The sequence below is a fragment of the Symsagittifera roscoffensis genome, chromosome 10, assembly GCF_963678635.1.
Source record: "Symsagittifera roscoffensis chromosome 10, txSymRosc1.1, whole genome shotgun sequence".
NCBI classification, from domain to species: Eukaryota; Metazoa; Xenacoelomorpha; order Acoela; family Convolutidae; genus Symsagittifera; species Symsagittifera roscoffensis.
In genome coordinates, this window is record NC_087071.1 from 29,376,141 (window position 1) to 29,397,807 (window position 21,667).

The following is a 21,667-nucleotide window of genomic DNA, read 5'->3' on the forward strand; positions in this document are numbered from 1 at the left end:
AGAAATGTATATGTTTTTGAATATCAAATCGATTAAGTCCGGCAACCATTTAAGTGTGATTTGACAGGCAACAAAATTCATCATATGAAAATTTAAAAATTCTGTTAATCTGACAACTGTTTCAATTAATAATAAAAATCGATTGTATTTTTTGTTTGCCTCTCTTAGGTTTCTACTTTGAGCATTGAGAAACAATTTTTTTCAAATACTCAAACACAATTCCTTGAAACTTGCTAATAAAAAAAATCAGAAAGTCTTTGGTTTGTTAAAACATTTGTTTCCTTAACCCCCTCTGGCGCAACGAATATTTTCTCAAAAGTAATCTACTGATCAAAAAAAAATTACATAATTTTATAGGATTAAAAAAAGTCGTGTAACTTTTTGATATGAATTTTCAAATTTATGAACAAAATATCTACCACATAACTTGAAGGTGGGGAAATGGAAAAAAAGTCGAACCGTTAAACTTCAGATAGGAAGGATTTTTCCGTCCCTTCATTTTTTCACCACAATTGCGGTTTTTTAGGGGTGAAGCGGACGGTTTCTTCGATATTTTGGCCACCTGACGATCCAAAGAGGGGGGGGGGGGCGTAAGGAGCTGGTCAAAAATGCTGTTTTTGGTCGTTTTTTGGAAAATTACTACATATTGGCTGCCCCTGGATGAACGTGTTCGTTCGAGTTTTGCAGAAAATTGCAAAAATTAGAGTCATTATTTACAAAATTTAATCAATTTTCATGGATTTATGTACAAAAATATAGAGAACAAAAATGGATAATAATCGATTATATTGGATTATAATGGATTTAAATTTTTCCAAAATAATCGATTATACTCGATTAAAAATCGATCACGTGGTCTAAATTTGACATGATAATCGATTAAATAGACAACATTTTAGTCAACGAAAACTCATTATAATCGATTGTTACCCATGAAACTTCGGTGCGGGTCTGGATTATTAAAAAATTTTCAAACGTTTCTTTTTGTGTCTAAAACCTAAAATGAAATCTTTTTAGGTTAAAAAAGTAATAAAATTGGAAAATGGCAGAACAAATAGAATCCAAGAAAGAGCATTTAACACTAATTTTATTTGGAAAACAAGAGATTCAATCATTTTTTGCTGAAAATTTGCGGGAAAAAAAGCTAAAAAATCAGACATAGGAAATTTCAAATTTGGGCAATCAAGTCCTATTAATATTTATTTTTAGAGCCATAACTTCATTTCTATTTCTTTTGAGGGAAAAGCTATTGAAAGTAGAGAAGTTATTAACACTTCATTAAAATTGATCTATCTTAAATTCAAAAATTCATTGTCTAGTTAGAGACATAAGCAAATCTATGTTTCCTGAGTTATTTTTCATGCATACAGATTTCTTTCAGATTATAATAGATGAAACAACAAATCAAAAATCAATTTTCAAAGCATGCAATTGCTTAAGTTCTTATCCAATTATCATTGAACAAATTAAGATAGAAAACTTCTTCAGATTTTTTTTTGTCAAAGGTTTTAGAGTTTAGATGGATCTATTTTTTCAAAAAAAAACTATAGGCTGACTCACACGCATACATTCTCGAGTTTACTTAATGATGTGAACCAAAAGAAAGGTACGATAAAATGCGTGTTTTTGTTTTGTTTAGCTTCAGTTCTATCCCAATTGAGAAAAAAAGATCAGATTATTTTGTTTTTGAGGAGAATATTTTAAATTCGTCTACTTGGTACACTTTTTTTTAATTTTTGAGTTCAGTATGATTCAAACAAAATTCTAATTTCTAATTGAAACTTTAAAATAAAGCACAAAAAAACTGGCATATGATGCGCACTTCTATTTGGTTTTTAGTGGACAAACCAACACGAAAAACCTGCTGTAAGGAAAGTCAAGAAGAATTTCACAAATCAATCAAAACTTAATTTATTTTTTTTTCAGTTAAGGTAACTTGAAATTGTATCTATAGGTTTTCATTTTTTATCAGTGGTATGCGCTTATGTATATCATTCCTTCTCAGTTAATTTCTTTGTCAAGTTTAAAAATGAGTGAAAGCAGTTTTGCCGGAAAATCATTGATAACAAAAATTGTCTTTTTACCGAAAATGATTTAGTTGTTACTGATTTGGAGAATGTGTATATGTAATTCTTGATTTTGATAGAATGCAGTTTATAAATATTTTCCATCAGACAACTTGATTCATCAATTAAATTTGACCCACTTTTTAAAATGCCTTAAGCAGGTTTTTACAAAGATTTCAAATGACAGTGTTAAAAATAGTAGAATTTGATTTCTAGTTTTATTTTTTTCTTAATTAGCAAAATCACGATTTGTTGAAATTACATTGCAAATATCCCTGAATTTGTAAGAAAACGTGGGTGAAAGATATTTTTCGAAGAATGGGAAAAGCAAGTTTGATAAAAACTTAAATAAATAAATCTACGGCTTTTATTCTGTAATTATGAGTCTAAAGAAGAATTTTTGCTTCAAAGTCAAGGAGTTCCAAGTTAACTCTGGGAAAGATGCCCTATTTTGTGATAATTTTGAAATTTTGTAATAATTGACAATTAAGAAAGATGAAAGGCGGCAAGCTCAATTAACAATAGGATATGACCACTTCAAAAAAGAATTGAAAGAAAAATTAAGTTTTTTTAGAAGCATTTTCAAGTTCTATAAATTAGGATACGATTTTCAAAACTTTTCTTTCTGGAAAAGAAGCCCGCGTCAACTCTACATTACAAAGTTTTAGTGCTTATGAAAGCAAAATTTACCTGAACTCGACAGAAGGATCTTTTTATTTGTCTATGGTAATCATTTTACCAACTATCCGCGATGGGTAACATCTGATTTAGCAAGATTTTTTTTGGAGAAATTTTGTTTTAATCCACTACCTCGTTTAAACTAAAAAAATAGTTTCAGCTTGCCTTATTACTGCGGGAAGTAATATCTGGTTTCGCAAATTTGACCTCTTCGTCTGAATAGATTTTTTTAATCTCCACTAATTCGCTCAAATAAACAAACATTAATTTTTATTCAAGTCTCTCCAAAGCTTAAAATTTTTTTCTGAAAATTGATGTATGATTAACTCAACTCATTGCGTTAAGAAACATGTATATCAAAAATGACATATTTTTCTTAAATCTTTGATAAATCTGATTTTTTCCGAAACTTACCATCTGAACCTTAAATTTTTTCTCTGGTAAACACTTTAGGAGTTCTCAAAAAAATATCAAAAACAGAATATCGGTGTGTGGACAAGAACGGACCAGCCGAGCCTTTTTTTTTTTTAAAAATCATCCAGCCGATCGAGGAGTCACAAGGTAAGGACCCAAGCGAGAGCCTTGCTCAACAAAATTGACGGCATCCACCAAAATTTGTGCTCGCGACTCTACTGAAATACTAGGGTACTTGATCGAATAAAATCTGATTAATGATTTTCAGCAAAATTGATTGATAAAAAAATCATATAAAGAAAAAAATTTTATATGATTTTTTTATCAATCAATTTTTCATCAATTTTTTTTGAAATGGTGTTTACTGGGCTTGCGATGAAGAACCAACGACACAACACTTTCCTACCTAATGATCTCTGTCAAATAATTCGTTGGCCTAATTCGGCGGCATCGGTTTTTGTAAAGTAATTGTATTCAATTTCATCAAAAACAGCTTTTGGTCAATCGGTGTGGGCAATTAAAAAATTCTGTTTATCTAACAGCTGTTTAACTTAATAACAAAAATCGATTGCAATTTTTGTTTGCCGTTCTTAGTTGTTATTTTGAGCGTTAATATTTCCAGATACTCTGAAACAGCTCCGTCAAAATTGCTGAATCAAAAAGCGAAATTTGTCTGGAGAAAAAAATTCAATCACCTTACAATGCTTCTGATCAAGTAAAACTACGTTTTTTTTTACTATTTTCTTTAAAAAAATGTGTGTACATATTCATTTACTTTTTTATTTGTGAACAAACCCTTTACAACATTAATTGAAATAGGAACTAGAAAAAAAACGAAGAATTGGATTTTAGAAAAATTTTTCCTTTGTGAGAACTTGATTCTATTTTAAGACATCCGTTTTTCACTGATCGACCTTTAATTGTTTGAAAGAAGAATTCTGAAATTTCCCATTAAATTCCGCCTTCCTACTCCTTTCGACCCACCTGTAAACTACGACAAGTACACTTTTTTTTCAAATTGTTCGACAGTAATGAAAAGTGACTTAAGAGCAGATCATGTCACGACGATCATCTTTGGTTTCAAATTTACCTTTGTAAAAACACTTCTTACATCATAGAATTAATGCTCCTGTAAGGTAGCGCAAAAGGATTAAAGAGCCTAGCCTGCCAGAAAATTAGCTAAAATTTTCATACTTTAAACAATTTCCACAGAGTTAGAGTGATTTTACTTGTATGTACAATCACAAAAACACCAATCACAAAGATTTTGTTAGTATTGAACTTAAGGCTGCGCAATTACTAATACGGAATTATAGTATGAAATTATAAAGATTCACCTGGTTTTTCAATGTGCATGTTCATTTTTCCTGACCGAGTTTTTAAGGGGGGTTTATTACTGGGGGGGATTATTGCTGGGGCTTCAATTTGGAAGGTTCGCCTCTTTCCCGTATTTTCAGCTTTTTAAAACTTCTGTTTTCAAATTTTATTGTGTGTAATTTTGGCTCATTGCATGCGTTTTTCTAGGATGCAAAAAAATGAAGATGAATTTTCTAAGTTAGTTAGTTCACCGCGCCGAGATTCAATCATGACAGGGTTGACAGATTTTTTTAAAACTGAAAATCAAGGATTGTTTTTGTTTTCCCTCCCACCTGCCAACTGTTTAGAGTAGTTTTTATGTTCACATTGTCAGATTGTTATAAAATTCAGCATACGGACTAATTAGGTCATGAAAATCTTAATTGAGCTTTATACTCAATCTTGTAAAATAACTCTTTACATCATGGAATCGATGCTTATGCAATTTGGAGAAAAGGAAAAAGAGTCGGGTAGGGAATTGGAAAAGGTGGCTTTGTTCTTTAGTCCTCCACCTCTTCTCCTCCTTGAATAAGCATTAATTTAGGCTCTTTTTCCTTTTCTCTTCCTGTGCTTCTTTATTTTTGTTCACAATATCCGATTGTGATGATTTTTACTTTTAAAAAAATAAGACCATGAAAAAAATATATACCGTCGAATACTTAACTAGAAACCCTAGTCAATGCACCGAATAATTGATGCTCATGCGTGAGAAGAAAACAAATGAGCGCAATTGATGGTGTAATCTGAACACCAAAGTTGTTTGTGATAACCTAATTGGTTCGCATGCCAATTTTGGTAACAAATGCATAATGTGAACTGAAAGATGTATCGTTAAAAATGCAGTAGCAAAACTATACAGGAAAAAGAGCCTAAAGGTTTCTTGAAAATTTTTTTAAAAAAAAAAATCGAGAAAATGCAGGATCCGCGTTGCTCATATCGGCTATTGTCGCTGAATTCATTTATTGCTTATTAATTTTTTGAGGGCATCTGCAAAGATTTCCTATTTCACTTTTCCCTCACCTGCAAAAATTTTACCAGTGAATTTCACAAAAATTAGGGCCTGCGAACTAATTAGGCCATGACAAACATATCTGATTTTCATGTTTAACCTCGTAAAACCCCTAGTTACTACATAAAACTGATGCTTATGTGAGGTGGGTATAAAGATCGTTATCGAGAAAAGATGAATCTTTTCTTTTTTCCCCGCCTGAGAAATTTTCCCTGGGAGTGAAAAAAGAGCAAAAGTTTTCGCAGTTTCATGAATCATTTTAACTACGCTGAAAAATGCTAGAATTGCAGAAAATGGCCTTTGGAAGGGTAGTGGGAGGCGGCAGAAGTTCTCACAAAAAGTCTTCTTACGAGCTGAATAAATCATTTAAATCAAATTTAGTTCAATCATGAGTCCTATATGAGATAACTTTAATTGACTTTATTAACAGCGGGAAAACAAAAGTTCTGGCCTAACTAAAATTGGCGGGCAATTTGAATTCTGAAAACGAAATGTTTCACCATTAAACAAAATTAAGCGCGCAATTGTCTTTCTTCAAATAAGTGAGGTTGCTCAGGTTGAATCATTTAAAAATAGATTTTTAATATTTAGTAAATATCTAGTTTTTCAAATCTAAAAATGATTGCAGGTATTTTAATATCACTCATCTTGCTGGCAAAATTGTTTGCTGCTCCTGATTTTGATCTCAAGGAAGAAAAAAGAGTATCCGAAGAATGCTTGACTTGTAAAGTTGTGCATCAAACCGCTATCAAACTTTTTGGGCAATATTCGTACCTTCTTTTGCCGGAATTGGGATACTACTGCTTCTTCTTAACCAATGAAGATGCCCACAAACTTTGTCTCGAATTTGCCATAAAGCACGACGATTCCTATTTGGAGCTTGTCGCCGCCATGACGGATACAGATAAGTTCTGCAGTAGTGCTGTGTCATTTTGTAGAAAACAGTTTATTGAATAATTTAATTTAAAAATTATATGTATTGTATATATATATATTTTTTTGAATTCAACTTTGAACAATTTCATTTCTTAGTCAGGCTCGACTCGGATTGTATCAGCCGCGTACTTGCTATGGGCTCATTGAATTTGAAAAAAGAGCAAAAGAATAGGCCCTAGTCCCTAGACTACCCTTCAACTGCCATGAATAAACGGGTAGACGTAAGCTTAGACTTAAATTTTAGTGTTTTTAATCTTAAATGCTCTGAAATAATTCTGAAGTAATTGGTTTTAATTGGTTTTTTCCCATAGATGCTGTACTGGTACGCTGATTTTTTTTGAATGAGCTAAAATTAAAGTGGTTCACTGCAAGTGGTTCAAATATGAACGATTTTCCAGGAGAATTTAGCACAACTGCCAGTGTGCTAGACAACGTATGACTTCAAGGTTTGGCATTAAATACGATAGATACTACTAACAAATAAACGGAGTCAGATGTCACTTTGAGACTAATTAAACCTTGGTGTACTAAGGGGATACTCTGCCTGGTTACGGAGCAGTAACCAGAATGAGAAAAAAAGTCCACCAATGATCTTAAAAAAATTAACTCATTATCATTACACATAACCAGCTTTGCTAATTAGTTGGGTTGCCAGTGCCTATTTTCGTGGAAAAAGTATTTCGCGAAATTTTCCAAAAAATTATACTTCTGATACATTTATTTAAGTAAGTACTAAATCTTATAATTAAGTAAGCAAAATGTTTATTGCACTGCTCTTGGCTCTCCAATTTCACTGTCTCACATTAACCACTCTCAAGATGTGAAAAATAGTGACAGGCGTTCTTGTCTTCCGCTTCAATTACATATAGTTTTCTTATTTTGAGACTCACAGTTTCGATCGAACGCAGAGAAACAGAAAAAAAATAAAGATTTTTTTCTTGAGAAAAAAATCACTTTTCGAATTTCGATTAAAAAAATATGCCCTTAAGCTCAAATTTCAAAAAATACTTATCATAATTGACATGTGATTGATGAACAATCTACGTATATAGTTGCTGTTTTTCCACCTCTAATGGTCTTAAATTTACCTTAACACCCCGTTAATTAACATGCGATAATTTTAGAGCTCAAGAGGCAAACTATACTTGAGAATAGAAATGTTCCGTTACAGCCATCCTGAAGTCTTTATGCTTTCAAATGTTCTTCATGTGAACAAGTGACAACTCGTTCACATGAAGAACATTTGAAAGCATAAAGACTTCAGGACGGCTGTAACGGAACATTTCTTTTCTCAAGTATAGTTTGCCTCTTGAGCTCTAAAATTATCGCATGTTAATTAGACCATTTTGAGTCCTAGCTTTGAAACAAATAGTTGCAGATGAAAATATTTTTTAATTTTCAAATTTCAATTGTATAAAACCAGTATCCGTCAAACATGGTTAGAAAAAATGTCCTTCCCCATTCTGCACAGAGTAACCAAAATTGAAAAATCTGTTAAACATACACGATTCAATAAAACTAGGCAGAGTGAAAAAAGTATACGAAACCCAATTAAAAAATCTTGAAATCCCAGCTTAATGTACTCAATTTTAAAAACACATTTGTTTGTGTGAAGAGATTTATTATGTAGATTTTACATCATAATGCCACGGGAAGGAGATTCAAGCCCTTTCAGTCATGACAAATTAAAATGTTCAAACTTTTTCTCAAGGTGTCGAGATAAATTGGTTTGAAACTTTTACTTTTGGTCTAATTTCGGGCTAAAAATTCAGGTAGTTAGTCATTGCAATTGCCTATTTAAGCTTCATTTTTTTTAAAAGTTATTTTCAGCTTACTAAATTATTTATTTAATTTTAATTTTTATTGTTAATCCAATAAAGGTAGCTTTTGCAGATTTTTAGCGCAATTTTGGGAATTTTAGAATCTTTGGAAATTTTGAGAAAAAAAGGACAACAATTTGAGAAACTATGTCTTTTTTAAGACTGCGGTGGGAACACTCTAAGCAACTTGCACACTAACCAGCTGTCCTAGCTGTAATATGTATCACATGCAAGGTTCACTATGAAAACTTTTCAACCATTTTATGCGTAGTTTTACAAGGGACGGGAAGCTGGAAATCGATCGACCAATGACTAGATCGGTGATTCAAAAATCCCATTGTTGGGGATTTTCTAAAGGGTAATAAAAACAAATAAGTTAAGTGACTAGACAACTTGAACATCAGAATAAAATCGGTTGAATGTCAGTTTGCAGTACAACTTTTTAAAAAAATTTATGAACCATTACAAGGCCAAACTGTGCACTGGATAGGCGCAAATTTTGGCTTCTGTATGTTTCTGGGTTCCAGAGACCAGTTTTAAACATGGTCCAAAATCTAAGTGGAATCCACTCACAAAACTTCTGTGGATTACAAAAAACGTATAAATACCTGTAAAGTAAATTTTGTCGGCACATTGATTTTGTTGCGGATGCCTCAACGAGCAAATATTGGTAATTGTTCCGACTTCCGATAATGTAAATGGATTCTGCAAATGTTATTTATTTTCCTGGATTCCACACATTTGGTTGCAGATTCCTCAACTTTGCCGCTTTTTGGAGCGCTTTTAAGTAGTACAGTGTCTTATCTATTTGGGCGTGGAATCCAAAACAGCAGAGAAGTTCAAACAAAAACAGCAATGTTGCGGGTTCTGCCACAAATCTGATTTTTGCCTGTTGCGGAGTCCGTTTACAATTCAGATAATGCACAGTTTAGTCTCGCAATAACAGATAGTATTTTTTTTAATGCATGAAAAAGCTCACAAATTGTCGAATTTTTGTGGGAACAAAATGCAAATTCCATATAAATTAATAGTGTAAAATTTGCCGCTTTAACTGAGTCTCATTCGGAGAACCTTTTGTTCAATTAATATGATTCTGTTAGTTGTTTTATTCGAGTTGAGAAAGGACAGAATATAATTGGTGCCGCAACTAGCAGCAAAGAAAATCAACGGTCCTTAGTCAATTGCAGAAAATTGACTGCTAACAATGACAAAAATCGCAAAACTAAAGTTGTAGTAAAACCTATTCCCTAGACGAAGTTATTTGATATAATGATCAAATAGTCTATCATTTTGTAGTTTGCCTAAAATAACAATTCGTTATGGCATTATTGCCCATTTAGACGCTTAATCAGCTGATTCTCGTAAAAAACATGCTACAACCTGTGAAGGGCGGCCAGTTTCATGTAGGAAACAAAATTTCGAAAATAGAAATTGAAATTCTCAAATAGCAATGCAAAAAACCAAACTGAGGAGAACGAAGAAACACCGAGCTGGATTTTAAAACATAGATGGATAGAAAAGCCGATATGGTGATCGTCAGAAGCTCGACGAGGCCACCTTTGCGTGCTTCCTGAAATAAAAAAACAGGCACAAACCAGATTTAAAAACGTTGTCTTCTTTTTACAAAATTATATACGGTGGTAAATGTATTGAAGTACTAGATCCTCGATTCCAAAAGTTTGGTTGCACAAATTCATTTAGAAAAAACAAGTCTCATACCGATTTTTTTGCAAATTTTGCTGGCCAAAAACCATTTTCTCGGTTGAATGTAGGGATAAGCCAAGCAATGCATTTTTGATCCACTTGTTCAATTTTTGGTACCTTCAACCGTATCGAACAAGTTTTTTTGATTGAGTTTCGACCTCCATCACTCTTCTATAAAAAAAAATTGCTCGATTTGCCCCGTTTTTGGCAGCATACAACCTGGACCGTTAACGCTACCAATTGACTATCTTTTGTACTGTTTAACGGATGAAATGTATCCTTTGAAAAAATTCCATTTCGCTAAAAGTTACCTGAAGCTAAGACGCTCGTAGTTATGTGTTTTTTAGAAAATATTCGCAAAAGAAATCGTTTTGTTTTTTTTATGCTAAATCGTTTAGCTGAATTTAAATTAATTTTATGCAGCAAACGATTTTTTTTTGGTCAGTGAGATTTTTCTTGAAATTCGAAAGTGAAAACGATCAGAAAATGAAAACAAAAGCTACGTCTCAAATAATTAACTCGAAAACAATCTTCTTGAATTCCAATCTGTAGCTACAGAATATGTACGTGCAGAATACCAAGCAAAACTGAAACTTACATCAAAAAAGCAACATTAACAAAGTTCGAGGTATTTTATAAGTTTGTTAGAATCAACAAGATTAAGTTTTCAAACAAAGAAAACAGATTTCGAATTTGGTGAAAATTTAGTTGTCAGCTGAAGAATTAGTTGATCGCCTTATGCTGGCTAAAAGTATCAATAAGAATCCTGCATCAAGTTCTCATCCTTCTCAAGTATCAAAAATTCGTTCAGGCTGAATCTGAACATTGGTGCAGTGTGTTCACCCGAATGTGAATTAACTTCAAAGCAATATCAAACTAATTTCTTCACAAACCTCGAAACGATAGCAGAACAGCACTTGCTCGCTTTCACCTTAATACTTAATTTCCGACCATTTACAGTTTTCAATGACTTTCCGACCTTCTCTAAGCAATCGCAATACTTTCTTCGGCTCAGCATATCGCGCAGCAACATAACGCACATCATTTTAGTGAGTACAAACGAACCGCACCAACCACTAAAACAAATATCAAAGCAATCACCAATCCAGATTTGGTCAACGTTTGAGAGCCGTCGAGCTATTGGTTGGCAATCGCGTATGCTAACCATTGTACTAGAACGGTTTTATAAAAAAAATGGCATTGCTTATCAAACGGGTTGCTTATCAAACGGGTTTACAACTCTCAACAGTTTGATTCCATGCTCCATCTTGATTTGATGCTCTAGGTGGATTATACTTCGATTTAGCGCATTTGTGAATGAGCCGTGATCAAGCTTCTGCTTTCAAACTCCTGTGTGTGGTAGTGCCAATGTCCGACCAGATTACCAAAGACTTTTCTTGCTCAAAAAAAGCGCTCTATAGCCATCACTCATGGTTTTGGAACCGAATAAGGCGAAACCGCGGGTGTTTGAACAAGTAAAAATAAACAGGGTTTATCTGAAGACTAGCAATTGGTTACTTGAAACGGCCCAAACTAGTTGAACCCACAGGTCGAGAACAGACGCTGTGGTAACCATTGCGCTCTACTTGAAGTTTAAAAATCATTGGCGGAAGATTTTTGCTTTTCACTGCCTTATGTATGGGCGCTACGTTCCAACAGTTTCTAAGGCAGATCTCAACCGTAATACAACATTATGCTAATGAAATACACTGAAGAAAGGCAGTCAACGCAGTGATGGTTATGTCTAAAGTAAAAAAAACGGAAAAGATTGAAAAACCTGTAGAATCTTTTTTTCGGTGTTAAGTGTTTGATGGTAGCAATTCCTAAGCATGAAACGAGAATTTCTTCAGCATGTTCACCTTGCTTATTTTATAGTCCCAGAAGAGTCAAATTCAAACCGTAATTTCAGATAGAAAGTGAAAAAAAAACCAAAGAAAATGTTGATTAAAGTAAGCTAATTGATCGTATGAACAAGACCGGTTGAAAATCAAACAAGATTATTTTGATGGAAAAACTCGAACACACCGAAATACAAAGTTTCTGTGGTCAGAAAGATTGAAAATATGTTTGAACCTTGGGCAATAAACTTTTCAGCTTTTAAATTTGCTGATAAAAAAAAATCAAGTTCAAATGATTGTCACTTTCTTCAGTTTACAAGGGTCGAAAGCCTTTTTAATGTTTTTTTCCAACCTCCAGTAACTGAAGTCAAATTTTCAATTTTTTCAACTTTTTTCATCACCTCGAACGAGGAGCAAGTTTATGGATTAACGAGTGGCCTACAGGGTTACGAATGAAAACTAAGTTTCTATTTCCTGGCCTCATTAGTTGGCATGCTAATTTTCATAAAAATAGACCCATTTAAACTATTCTTACAAATGAAAAAAATTTTGCAAGTGGGGAGAAGCAAATGGATATTTCGTCTCCAAATTGCCATTACATAAATTTTATCACTCTTTTGTTCACGTGGCCTTAATTTCTGCTAGCAAACCTATAACAACAATATCTCACCCCGGGTTGAGCAAGAATGCTAATCATCCAAGAATCAAATTTAAAAAATGCTAATCATACATTCTTCCTGCAATTCCATAAAAACAGAATTTGCGTGAAAGTTCCGTCAAAAGTGTTTTTAAATAAATTTAAATTATTCGACCAGCGTTTTTATATGAACCAAACTCTAAGCTTTTTTGAAATTTAACTTCTTCTAAAACTGCTGAAACCAAGTGACAAAGATTTTCAGAAGCAAAACCTACATGAAGTGTTCGCGCTTAAACTCACGCATCAAAGGGCGAGTTGAACTTGAACAGTGATTTGTACGATGATCTTGATTGACTTATACGAAAGAACCTCTCTTATAGCCTAGTGGTACAAAATATAGCATGCTTTTTGCTTTTTTATAATTCAAAGCAGTCGCTAGCTTTCAATCATAAAGAATTTCATACAAAAATGCAGCTCAGATCCCACCATCGTTTGCTAACAGAATTCAGACTTACTTCACGCAGATTTGAAGGCAATATTTATCGAAAAATGGACCACTGTTTTGCTTACATAGTTGTACAATATTTCAATACATGACAGTTTATTAGAAACTTTGTTGTAACTTGTTACTCGGCTTTTGCTTTGACAGTGGTTGTTCAATGTTGCGCTCAGATTGATGGTTTTTTTCTTGAAAAATATTGGAAGCGTGTCGATTGCGCTCGATTTACATTTCGACGATCTTGACCTGAATAGTGTACATTTGCTTCTGGAATTTGGAGTTTGAGACGGCACCTTTTTGACTTTCAAAGTCGAGTTATAGTAAAACACCTCAAATCTTTTTGTCATTAAAACTGACGAAAAATTACCGGAATTTTCTTGTAGCACTGAGGTATAAAAGTTTGCAATAAGAAAATAGTTCAAGTTTTTAGAATTTGAATTTCATCATCAATCAAATGTTTTTTGGTATCAACAATTTTTCGAAGAGTGAAAAATTACGGTTCCAATCACGGTTCCAAAAACTTATCTGGCAAAATCTATGTTCCTTTGGATAACGTAATAAAAAAATTTATCATTACTTTAGTATTTCTTTGTTATTTTTTCGTCAGATACGGTTGTGTCATTTATAAGTTTTTGTATTTTAAAAAAATTCAAAGTTTGATTGATAAGGGGATTTTACTCTGTCTGTTCGTATACTTTCTTCTACGAACAGACAGAGTACAGGCTTTTTTTGAGTATGTAAGTAATGCTCTTTTAAATATTCGATAAACGTAGTGATAATCGCGATGATTTTTTTTCAGGAAAAATATTATTTTTTTTAGGTTCCAATTTACTTTTTCTCGGTTTGACTCTTGGTTCTTTTTGAGTTAGGTCATTTGATCACTTTTGTCGTTTCATTTGGAATTATTGACAGTCATCAATTTTCAGGAGTCATGAACGTAGTGAAACTCTTCTGTTGGTCCTAATAATTTTTTTTCAGGTAAGTCTTAAAATTTGTTCATGCTCGATTTTTTTGCCGTATGACTTTCGATTTCTTTTTTAGTTCAATTGCTTTCTCGTAATCAAAGGAAAGCGCACTCCATAGTCGAACTGCAATAGTGTAAAGGTCACGACTTCTAGTTTCAAAAATATAATTTAATTATCAGATTTCCAGCTGAAGTAACAACTTTACCTATTGATTTTCGAGTTTGCTCAAATTGGGTAATTTTTATCAAAAAAGCGTTGATCATCAATTGTTCATGAAATTCAAAAGAGGTTATATTTTTTCGTTAAAAATAAAAATTTTATTTTTTATTTCAGAAAAGGGTCAGTATTTTTTTTTAAATTTCTTGTTCATGACTGTTTTTCATTTGTCTGTTGGCAATGTTCTATAGGTGCAGGTAATTAAATTCCAAGATTTCGTATTTGTGTTCAAACTTTCAAAGTTTTTTGAAGTATTTTTCGATTTGTCGGTTCATTTGCAAATGTTGAGTCATGAATTTTCGAGAATCTTGAACGTATTTAATACTCTTTTGAAGGTTTCAGTGATTTTTGTTTGTTTTTTTTTTTTCAGGAAAAAGTCTTAACGTTTGTTCACGCTCAAATTTTAGAGTTTTTTGCGGTTTCAAATTTAATTTCTTTTTCAGTTCAATTTTTTTTCAATTGAGAAAAGGAAGACAAACGTCATAATCGAACAGCAAAAGTGCTAAGGCCTTGAAAAACGTGATCGAATTTACTTTCGAAAATGGAATTTAATTATCAGATTTTCAGCTGCAATAATCATTTTACCTATTGATCAATTTTGCTCAAAGTGGGTTAATTGAAACAAAGAGCGCCAATTATAAATCGTTCATGAAATTCAAAAAAGAGCTTTAAAGGTACATATTTTTTCGTTGAAACTCGAATTTCGATGTTTTTTTTTGAGATAAAAAGGCGGTTTTTTATTTCCTTGCATTCATGACTCTTCTGTCTGTTGGCAATGTTCTTAAGTTGCAGGTAATTCAGTTCGTAGACTTCTTTGCTTACAACTTTTATTTTTTGAAAGTTTTCTGGTTAATAATGATAGCCATTGCTTTTCCTATCGAAAGTAGTGCGGAGCTCTGCTTCGACCCTATGTGATATGTTGTTTCGATTTCAGAAGTTTTTCGATAGACATTTTTTTATGTACATCATTTTGAAATTTAAGAACATCAAAGGTCTAGATGGGCTTTGTTAAGTGATGCCCTATTTAGTATTTAATAATAAATCAGTTCATCTTTTAACTTGCGTTCAAATTTAAACCAAATGTTATAACAGCAACCTGTTTGAGAAGATTGTTCCTCAATTTTAGACGCTTCTAATGTTTTATCTGTTTTTTTTTAAATGAATATATAATGAAATCATGTCCCCTCATTTGTTTTTCAACCCTGAGGATTTGCGTCTGCTATTATATAAACTACTTCCACAGACAAATAATTTCTTATAAATAATTTTAACAAAGTTACCGAAATTGCCTGAAACTCTGACCTCTCATTTCTTTATTGTCTTCAAAAAAAGTTTGATAAGCTGTAATTTTAAATTTTCTTTTTTTATTTCGTTTAGCCGTTTGCTTAATTGCAGACAGACGTTTTTATAATTTAGTTCATCTTGCCTGATTGTTTGACATGTGAAATCCTTGAATTTTGCATTTTTTTAACTTAAAAAAAATCTTTCGACATTATTTTGACTGACAACTTGATCACCGAAATATTTGGCAATCGGCTTGCGTTTTTCCTTGAAATTTTTTGAAACTGAATCTGTTCTTGATCGTCTATCTTGATTTGAATTCACTAAATGAAGTCAACTGTTGAAATTCATTTTAACTTTTCCCTTCTATTTTTCTCCTTGTTTATAATTTCATGACTTGCTTACCCTTAATTGAGAAGAAAGTTTTTTGAAGTATTTTTCGATTTGTCGGTTCATTTGCAGATGTTGAGTCATGAATTTTCAAGAATTTTGAACGTATTTAATACTCTTTTGAACGTTTCAGTGATTTTTGTTTGTATTTTTTTTTCAGGAAAAAGTCTTAACGTTTGTTCACGCTCAAATTTTAGAGTTTTTTCGCGGTTTGAATTTTAATTTCTTTTTCAGTTCAATTTTTTTTCAATTGAGAAAAGGATGACAAACGTCATAATTGAACAGCAAAAGTGCTAAGGCCTTGAAAAACGTGATCGAATTTAGTTTCGAAAATGGAGTTTAATTATCAGATTTTCAGCTGCAATAATCATTTTACCTATTGATCAGTTTTGCTCAAATTGGGGTAATTTCATCAAAGAGCGCCAATCATAAATCGTTCATGAAATTCAAAAAAGAGCTTTAAAAGCACATATTTTTTCGTTGAAACTCGAATTTCGATGTTTTTTTGAGATAAAAAGGCGGTTTTTTATTTCCTTGCATTCATGACTCTTCTTTCTGTTGGCAATGTTCTTAAGTTGCAGGTAATTCAGTTCGTAGATTTCGGATTTGCTTATAACTTTTATTTTTTGGAAGTTTTTTGGTTAATAATGATAGCCATTGTTTTTTCTATCGAAAGTGGTGCGGAGCTCTGCTTCGCCCCTGTGTGATTTGTTGTTTCGATTTCAGAAGTTTTTCGATAGACATTTGTCAATTTGCATAATCCTGAAATTTAGGAACATTAAAGGTCTGGATGGGCTTTGTCAAGTGATGCCCTATTTAGTATTTAATAATAAATCAGTTCATCTTTTAACTTGCGTTCAAATTTAAACCAAATGTTATAACAGCAACCTGTTTGAGAAGATTGTTCCTGAATTTTAGACGCTTCTAATGTTTAATCAGTTTTTTTTTAAATAAATATATAATGAAATCATGTCCCCTTATTTGTTTTTCAGCCCTGAGGATTTGCGTCTGCTATAATATAATCTACTTCCAAAGGCAATAATTTCTTACAAATAATTTTAACAAAGTTACCGAAATTGCCTGAAACTCTGACCTCTCATTTCTTTATTATCTTCAAAAAAAAATTTTGATAAGCTGTAATTTTAAACTTTCTTTTTTTTATTTCGTTTAGCCGTTTGCTTAATTGCAGACAGACGTTTTTATAATTTAGTTCATCTTGCCTGATTGTTTGACATGTGAAATCCTTGAATTTTGCGTTTTTTTAACTTGAAAAAATATTTTGACATTATTTTGACTGACAACTTGATCACCGAAATATTTGGCGTTTTTCCTTGAAATTTTTTGAAACTGAAACTGTTCTTGATCGTCTATTTTGATTTGAATTCACTAAATGAAGTCAACTGTTGATTTTCATTTTAATTTTTTCCTTTCTATTTTTCTCCTTGTTTATAATTTCATGACTTGCTTGCCCTTAATTGAGAAGAAATTACTGCGCTTGGTTGCTAGTTTAAATGATGCAGATTCAGTTTTTGTTCTGGATATTATGCAAACCAACGCCACAGTTGAGTTGTCCAGATTTTGGTTTTTTTTATACCACGGAGCTATAGTTCATTGGATAATGTGCGACCAATGCTAATTTGATAAATAACTTCTTCTAAGCTACTCGTATTCTCGTTTGTTCATGTTCAGTGCCCCTTTTCATTTGCGTAAAATGCACTTCATACAGTCTTTTTATGTTTCAGTGGAGGATTATCGAGTACCGGAAACAAGATTGTAACTTGTAGAAATTTCAGCAAAGCATTCCATCAAAAGCTTATTTTCAAATTTTTCTGTTCGGTTTGAATTTAAAGCAACACGTGCAGCCTAGCTATCGGAAAAGGCTTCCTAAACGTAAACATAAAGTGTTATTTTTTTGTGAGCGCTGATAAGACTATTTATACACGAGGCAGCGTGCCAAGGGGAAGGGGGGCGACCGCCCTCCCCCTCAATTCTGGTTGCCAAATTTTTCCAAAGAGTCCCCCTTTAGCATAATTTTACGTACGGCGTCCAAAACGACGTTTTTGGCCTGTTTTTTTTTTGAAAAATTTTCCTGCAGCGCAGAAAATTATTGACAAAATAGGATACTTTTAGAATTATCGGAGAGTTCGGGAAATCAAATTAGTCGACCTAAAAAAGGGGTCAGCAAGTTTTTCGAAAAACCGCTTCTCTTCCCATAGAAAAACTACGCTGTCATTGACACGAGGGAAAGGACCAGCATACGGGCTGTTTAGCGGAGGAATGCTGCTGTGTCCCTGATTAAGATATAGATGTATTGCAACGAGCACGAATAATGGTAGGCCTCGAACCTCTGACCTTTAGTTTGAGACATAACCGCTTCACCACCACTCCCCTTGCTTATAAAAGAAAACTGGAGCACAATTAAAAGTGATTCCTTGTCTTTTGTTTTTGACATGGTGACATTGAAAGGTTGCCTGGGGATTACATTTTTGCCTTAAATACGAGTTGTGATAACAAGGTTGAAAATGGATCCCAATTGGCTCTGAAATTTAAAAAAAAATCTGTTATCTAGCTGCAAGAATTGCTCTGAGATTTTTTGCTCTGAGAAACGCATTTATCCGTTAATTTAATTCAATTAAGTTGCAGATAAAGTAATAACAGTAATAAAACACCTGAAAAGATATGTTTTTTTTTCAATGCATTAGAATATGCCTCGTGAGATAATTTGAATGGCGTAGAATCATTGAGTAGTTATAAATTTCCAATCAGTTTGCTTTTTGTGGTCGTACATTCCATGCTTTTGAAATAAAATAGTAAAAATAAATATATAAACAAACTCATATGCCCCTCATACTTGTAAAAACTATGCAATTCAAATAAAAAAGTGCAGCAGAGAGTAGTAAATTTTTAGGGACAGTTGTCCGAGGACTGCATATTTTTAAAAACAGTTTTGGTCATATAATGGCTTTCCTTCTGCACTGGCGTTCGACCTCGAATTATGCCGCTTGGTTTAATAAAAAATTTAATTGAAGTTCTGGTAATCCTCGCCTGAAAGAGTGATAATGTGAATTTCAAAAATAAAAAGAACAAGTTTGAAAAAGCAAGTTTCTCGAAAAATAACAACTCTATGCATCAGATTATGACAGTCGGAACATGAGTGATACATCATTTGTTGTCAAAAAAGCAAAAAAAAAACAACCTCTAACAGTTTTGAGCAAGCTTGAAATAAGAAAAAAACTTATTGACTGAGTTTTTCTCAGGTGTATGCAGTACTTCTGTAAATGAAGATCTAGATAATATCGCTCCAATAAAAATGAAACATACAAAACAAAAATCAATAGGTTATGATTACTGCAAAAAACTTAACCAAAAAAGGGATCATCTGCTAGAGTATCTTGCTATTAAAAAAGACGCTGCGTGGCAAAGATTCGTGAAACATCGAAATGAAATTATGGCAGTAGTGAAAAAAGTAAAAAGAGAACTCTATGAAAAAAAAATTGCTCGAAAAATTGTTTTCAACTAGCCAAAGATCTAGACGGATCAGATTGCTACACCGATGTTGATACAAAATCGGAGTCTTTGATTGACTACATTTTTGAAAGTAGGACGATTTTTGCAATAAAAGTGATAGCTAGTTTCAATAACAAATCTATCAAAATTACACAAAATTCGATTGTACTAAAACAAACTGATGGTAATTGAAACAAATGACAGGTTTAATTTTAAGTCCCATGGTAATACCGAAGTAAGTAATTTGATTTTGAAATTTTCAAACGCGGCAGCTTTACTTAGCACCATTATTTAACCAATATGTTTCAGATTATTTTTCCTGATGCACTGAAAATTGCTTAAGTGGTCACTATACATAAAAGCGGAGCCAAAATATTTTGTTGAAACTACAGGCCATATTCATTGCTACCTGTTATAAGCAAAGCAATGTGTATCTGAGTTTGCCACGAAGGAAAATGTAATAACACCGCAACAACTGGGCTACAGAAATAAAAGGTCAACAGTAGATGCGATTTCTGATTTTGTAGAAAACGTTATTGCTAGACTTCAAACCACGAGATTGTAGCTTGTGCTTTTGTAGATCTTTCAAAAACCTTTAATGCAGTAGATTATGGAGTGTTTCTCGAAAAATGTTATGCAGACGATTTAAAATATCCAATCTCTGAAATTTTGATTTCTACTCTGACAAACATCAAACATATCAATTTGTAGAAACTAGTGATAGCCAATAAAAACAACAGAAATTGTTTTGTGGGGTTTCAGAGGAATCAGTTTTTGGAACTTTGCTCTTTTTTGTTGTATGGGAATGATCTGCTTGTTTGTCAAGCAGATGTGTGAGGGTTTTTTTTCTCATTATACAACTATTTTTTACGTTCGTTTTTGAAAATTGCGTTAATTTGTGTCAAGCTTTGCTAAAGTTAACAATAACAAATCGACAGTTTTTTTTAAACATCCATTTCCTAGCATCCATATAAAACGTCACGAGCTAGAGTATAAGGAATTGAAGTACCTTGGTGTAGGTGTAGTTTTGAAAATGAAATATGAGCAGCATATAGTTCAACATAATAAAGTACTCGCATTCTCAGCCAAAAATTATCTCTATAGACAGGATGTCTCTCAATCAAAAACCCTGAGTTGGACTTTCTAAAACTCACCTAGAGTCAGTATTGCAATATAGAGTTCTATTATGCAATTAGGCTAATATAACCAAATTGAAACGTTAGTAAGCTCTCAAAATGCATAAACAATTACCACATGAACAACTCTTTTTAGAATAGTGTAAAAGAATTCAGTTTTTTTTTCGTTATTAAGATTGGGAATTTTGTGATCGCCGCCTCTGCTTTTGCATCTAATGGTTCATCAACCTTTGATTGGAATTGCAGATTGTGTACTTTGCAGAAGATAGAAAATAATGGCGGCAAATCAGCTGAATCGACAACGAAAGTGTCTAAGAATGTGAGTAATACTCGTGGCTTTTGGATAGCGTGATTTGCCAATCAAAATATGGAGAAAAAAACATGTAAACGGTTCTATATCCCAATGGCACAATGTCTGCTTTTTTAAACCTGCCATTTTGAGCTCTAAACTTCCTTATTTTTGTTCCTGTTCCATGTTCAGGCTTATGTTCAGCAGGGCCAATGTATGGGAATTATATAAACACAGTTTCTTGAAATTGTTATGACCGGAGCAAAAGTGCCCCAAGTTTTTGCTGCGTTATGAGGAAGACAAAAAAGATAGATTTACCTACCAAAATGTCCAAATTGTATATTTAAACGTTGTTTTAGAAAAACTCCAGCAATTCAAGCGGCAAGATCAAGATCAAAAACCCGCGGAAATTGGTTTTGAAGACCGAAAAGTCTGTAAATCAACTAACTGCAATAGGCATGCTATCACTAGCTTTCAAATCATCAGCTATATCAAAATTAGCTCCAGCGGCTTCTTTGGGCTCTAGTAGTGGCTGATCACCAGCTAGCTCCCCGTCTTCGAGTAGAGGAGGAGGAATTTTTTTCGAATCTGGCAGCGGCGTGGGAAAATTGACTCCAGCGAGAGCTACTGGCTCGGAAACATAATTGCTAATGAAAAAAAATGACTCAGCAAAAAAAACAGTATTTTCAGTAAACTGTATTTTTTTTGTTTATTTGCAAATATTGGACAAAAAAAAAAATTAAAAAGGCGCATCTTGAAGGCGAAAATTATTTTCTGAAAAACATACTGCATAAAGTTTTAACAGAAGCACTGTCAGAAAACAAAAGGCACAGATTGTGTTCGTGCGGGCTAAACGAGTTCCAATTTTATTTCGCGGACACGGATTTTCTTTTTACTTTTATCTAGCGTTTGATTCAACAAGTTAC

At 32.9% G+C, this 21,667-nt stretch overlaps 1 protein-coding gene across 1 annotated transcript in view; it reads left to right on the forward strand.

The window, feature by feature from the left end:
- Positions 1-21,277, forward strand: part of LOC134855026 (uncharacterized) — a 70,631-nt gene extending 49,354 nt beyond the window's left edge. Inside the window, exons 4-5 of the mRNA XM_063871406.1 lie at positions 20,715-20,771; positions 21,101-21,277. Coding sequence (XP_063727476.1) covers positions 20,715-20,771; positions 21,101-21,277 — 234 coding nt within the window. The remainder of the gene's footprint in view (positions 1-20,714; positions 20,772-21,100) is intronic.
- Positions 21,278-21,667: the final 390 nt, after the last annotated feature.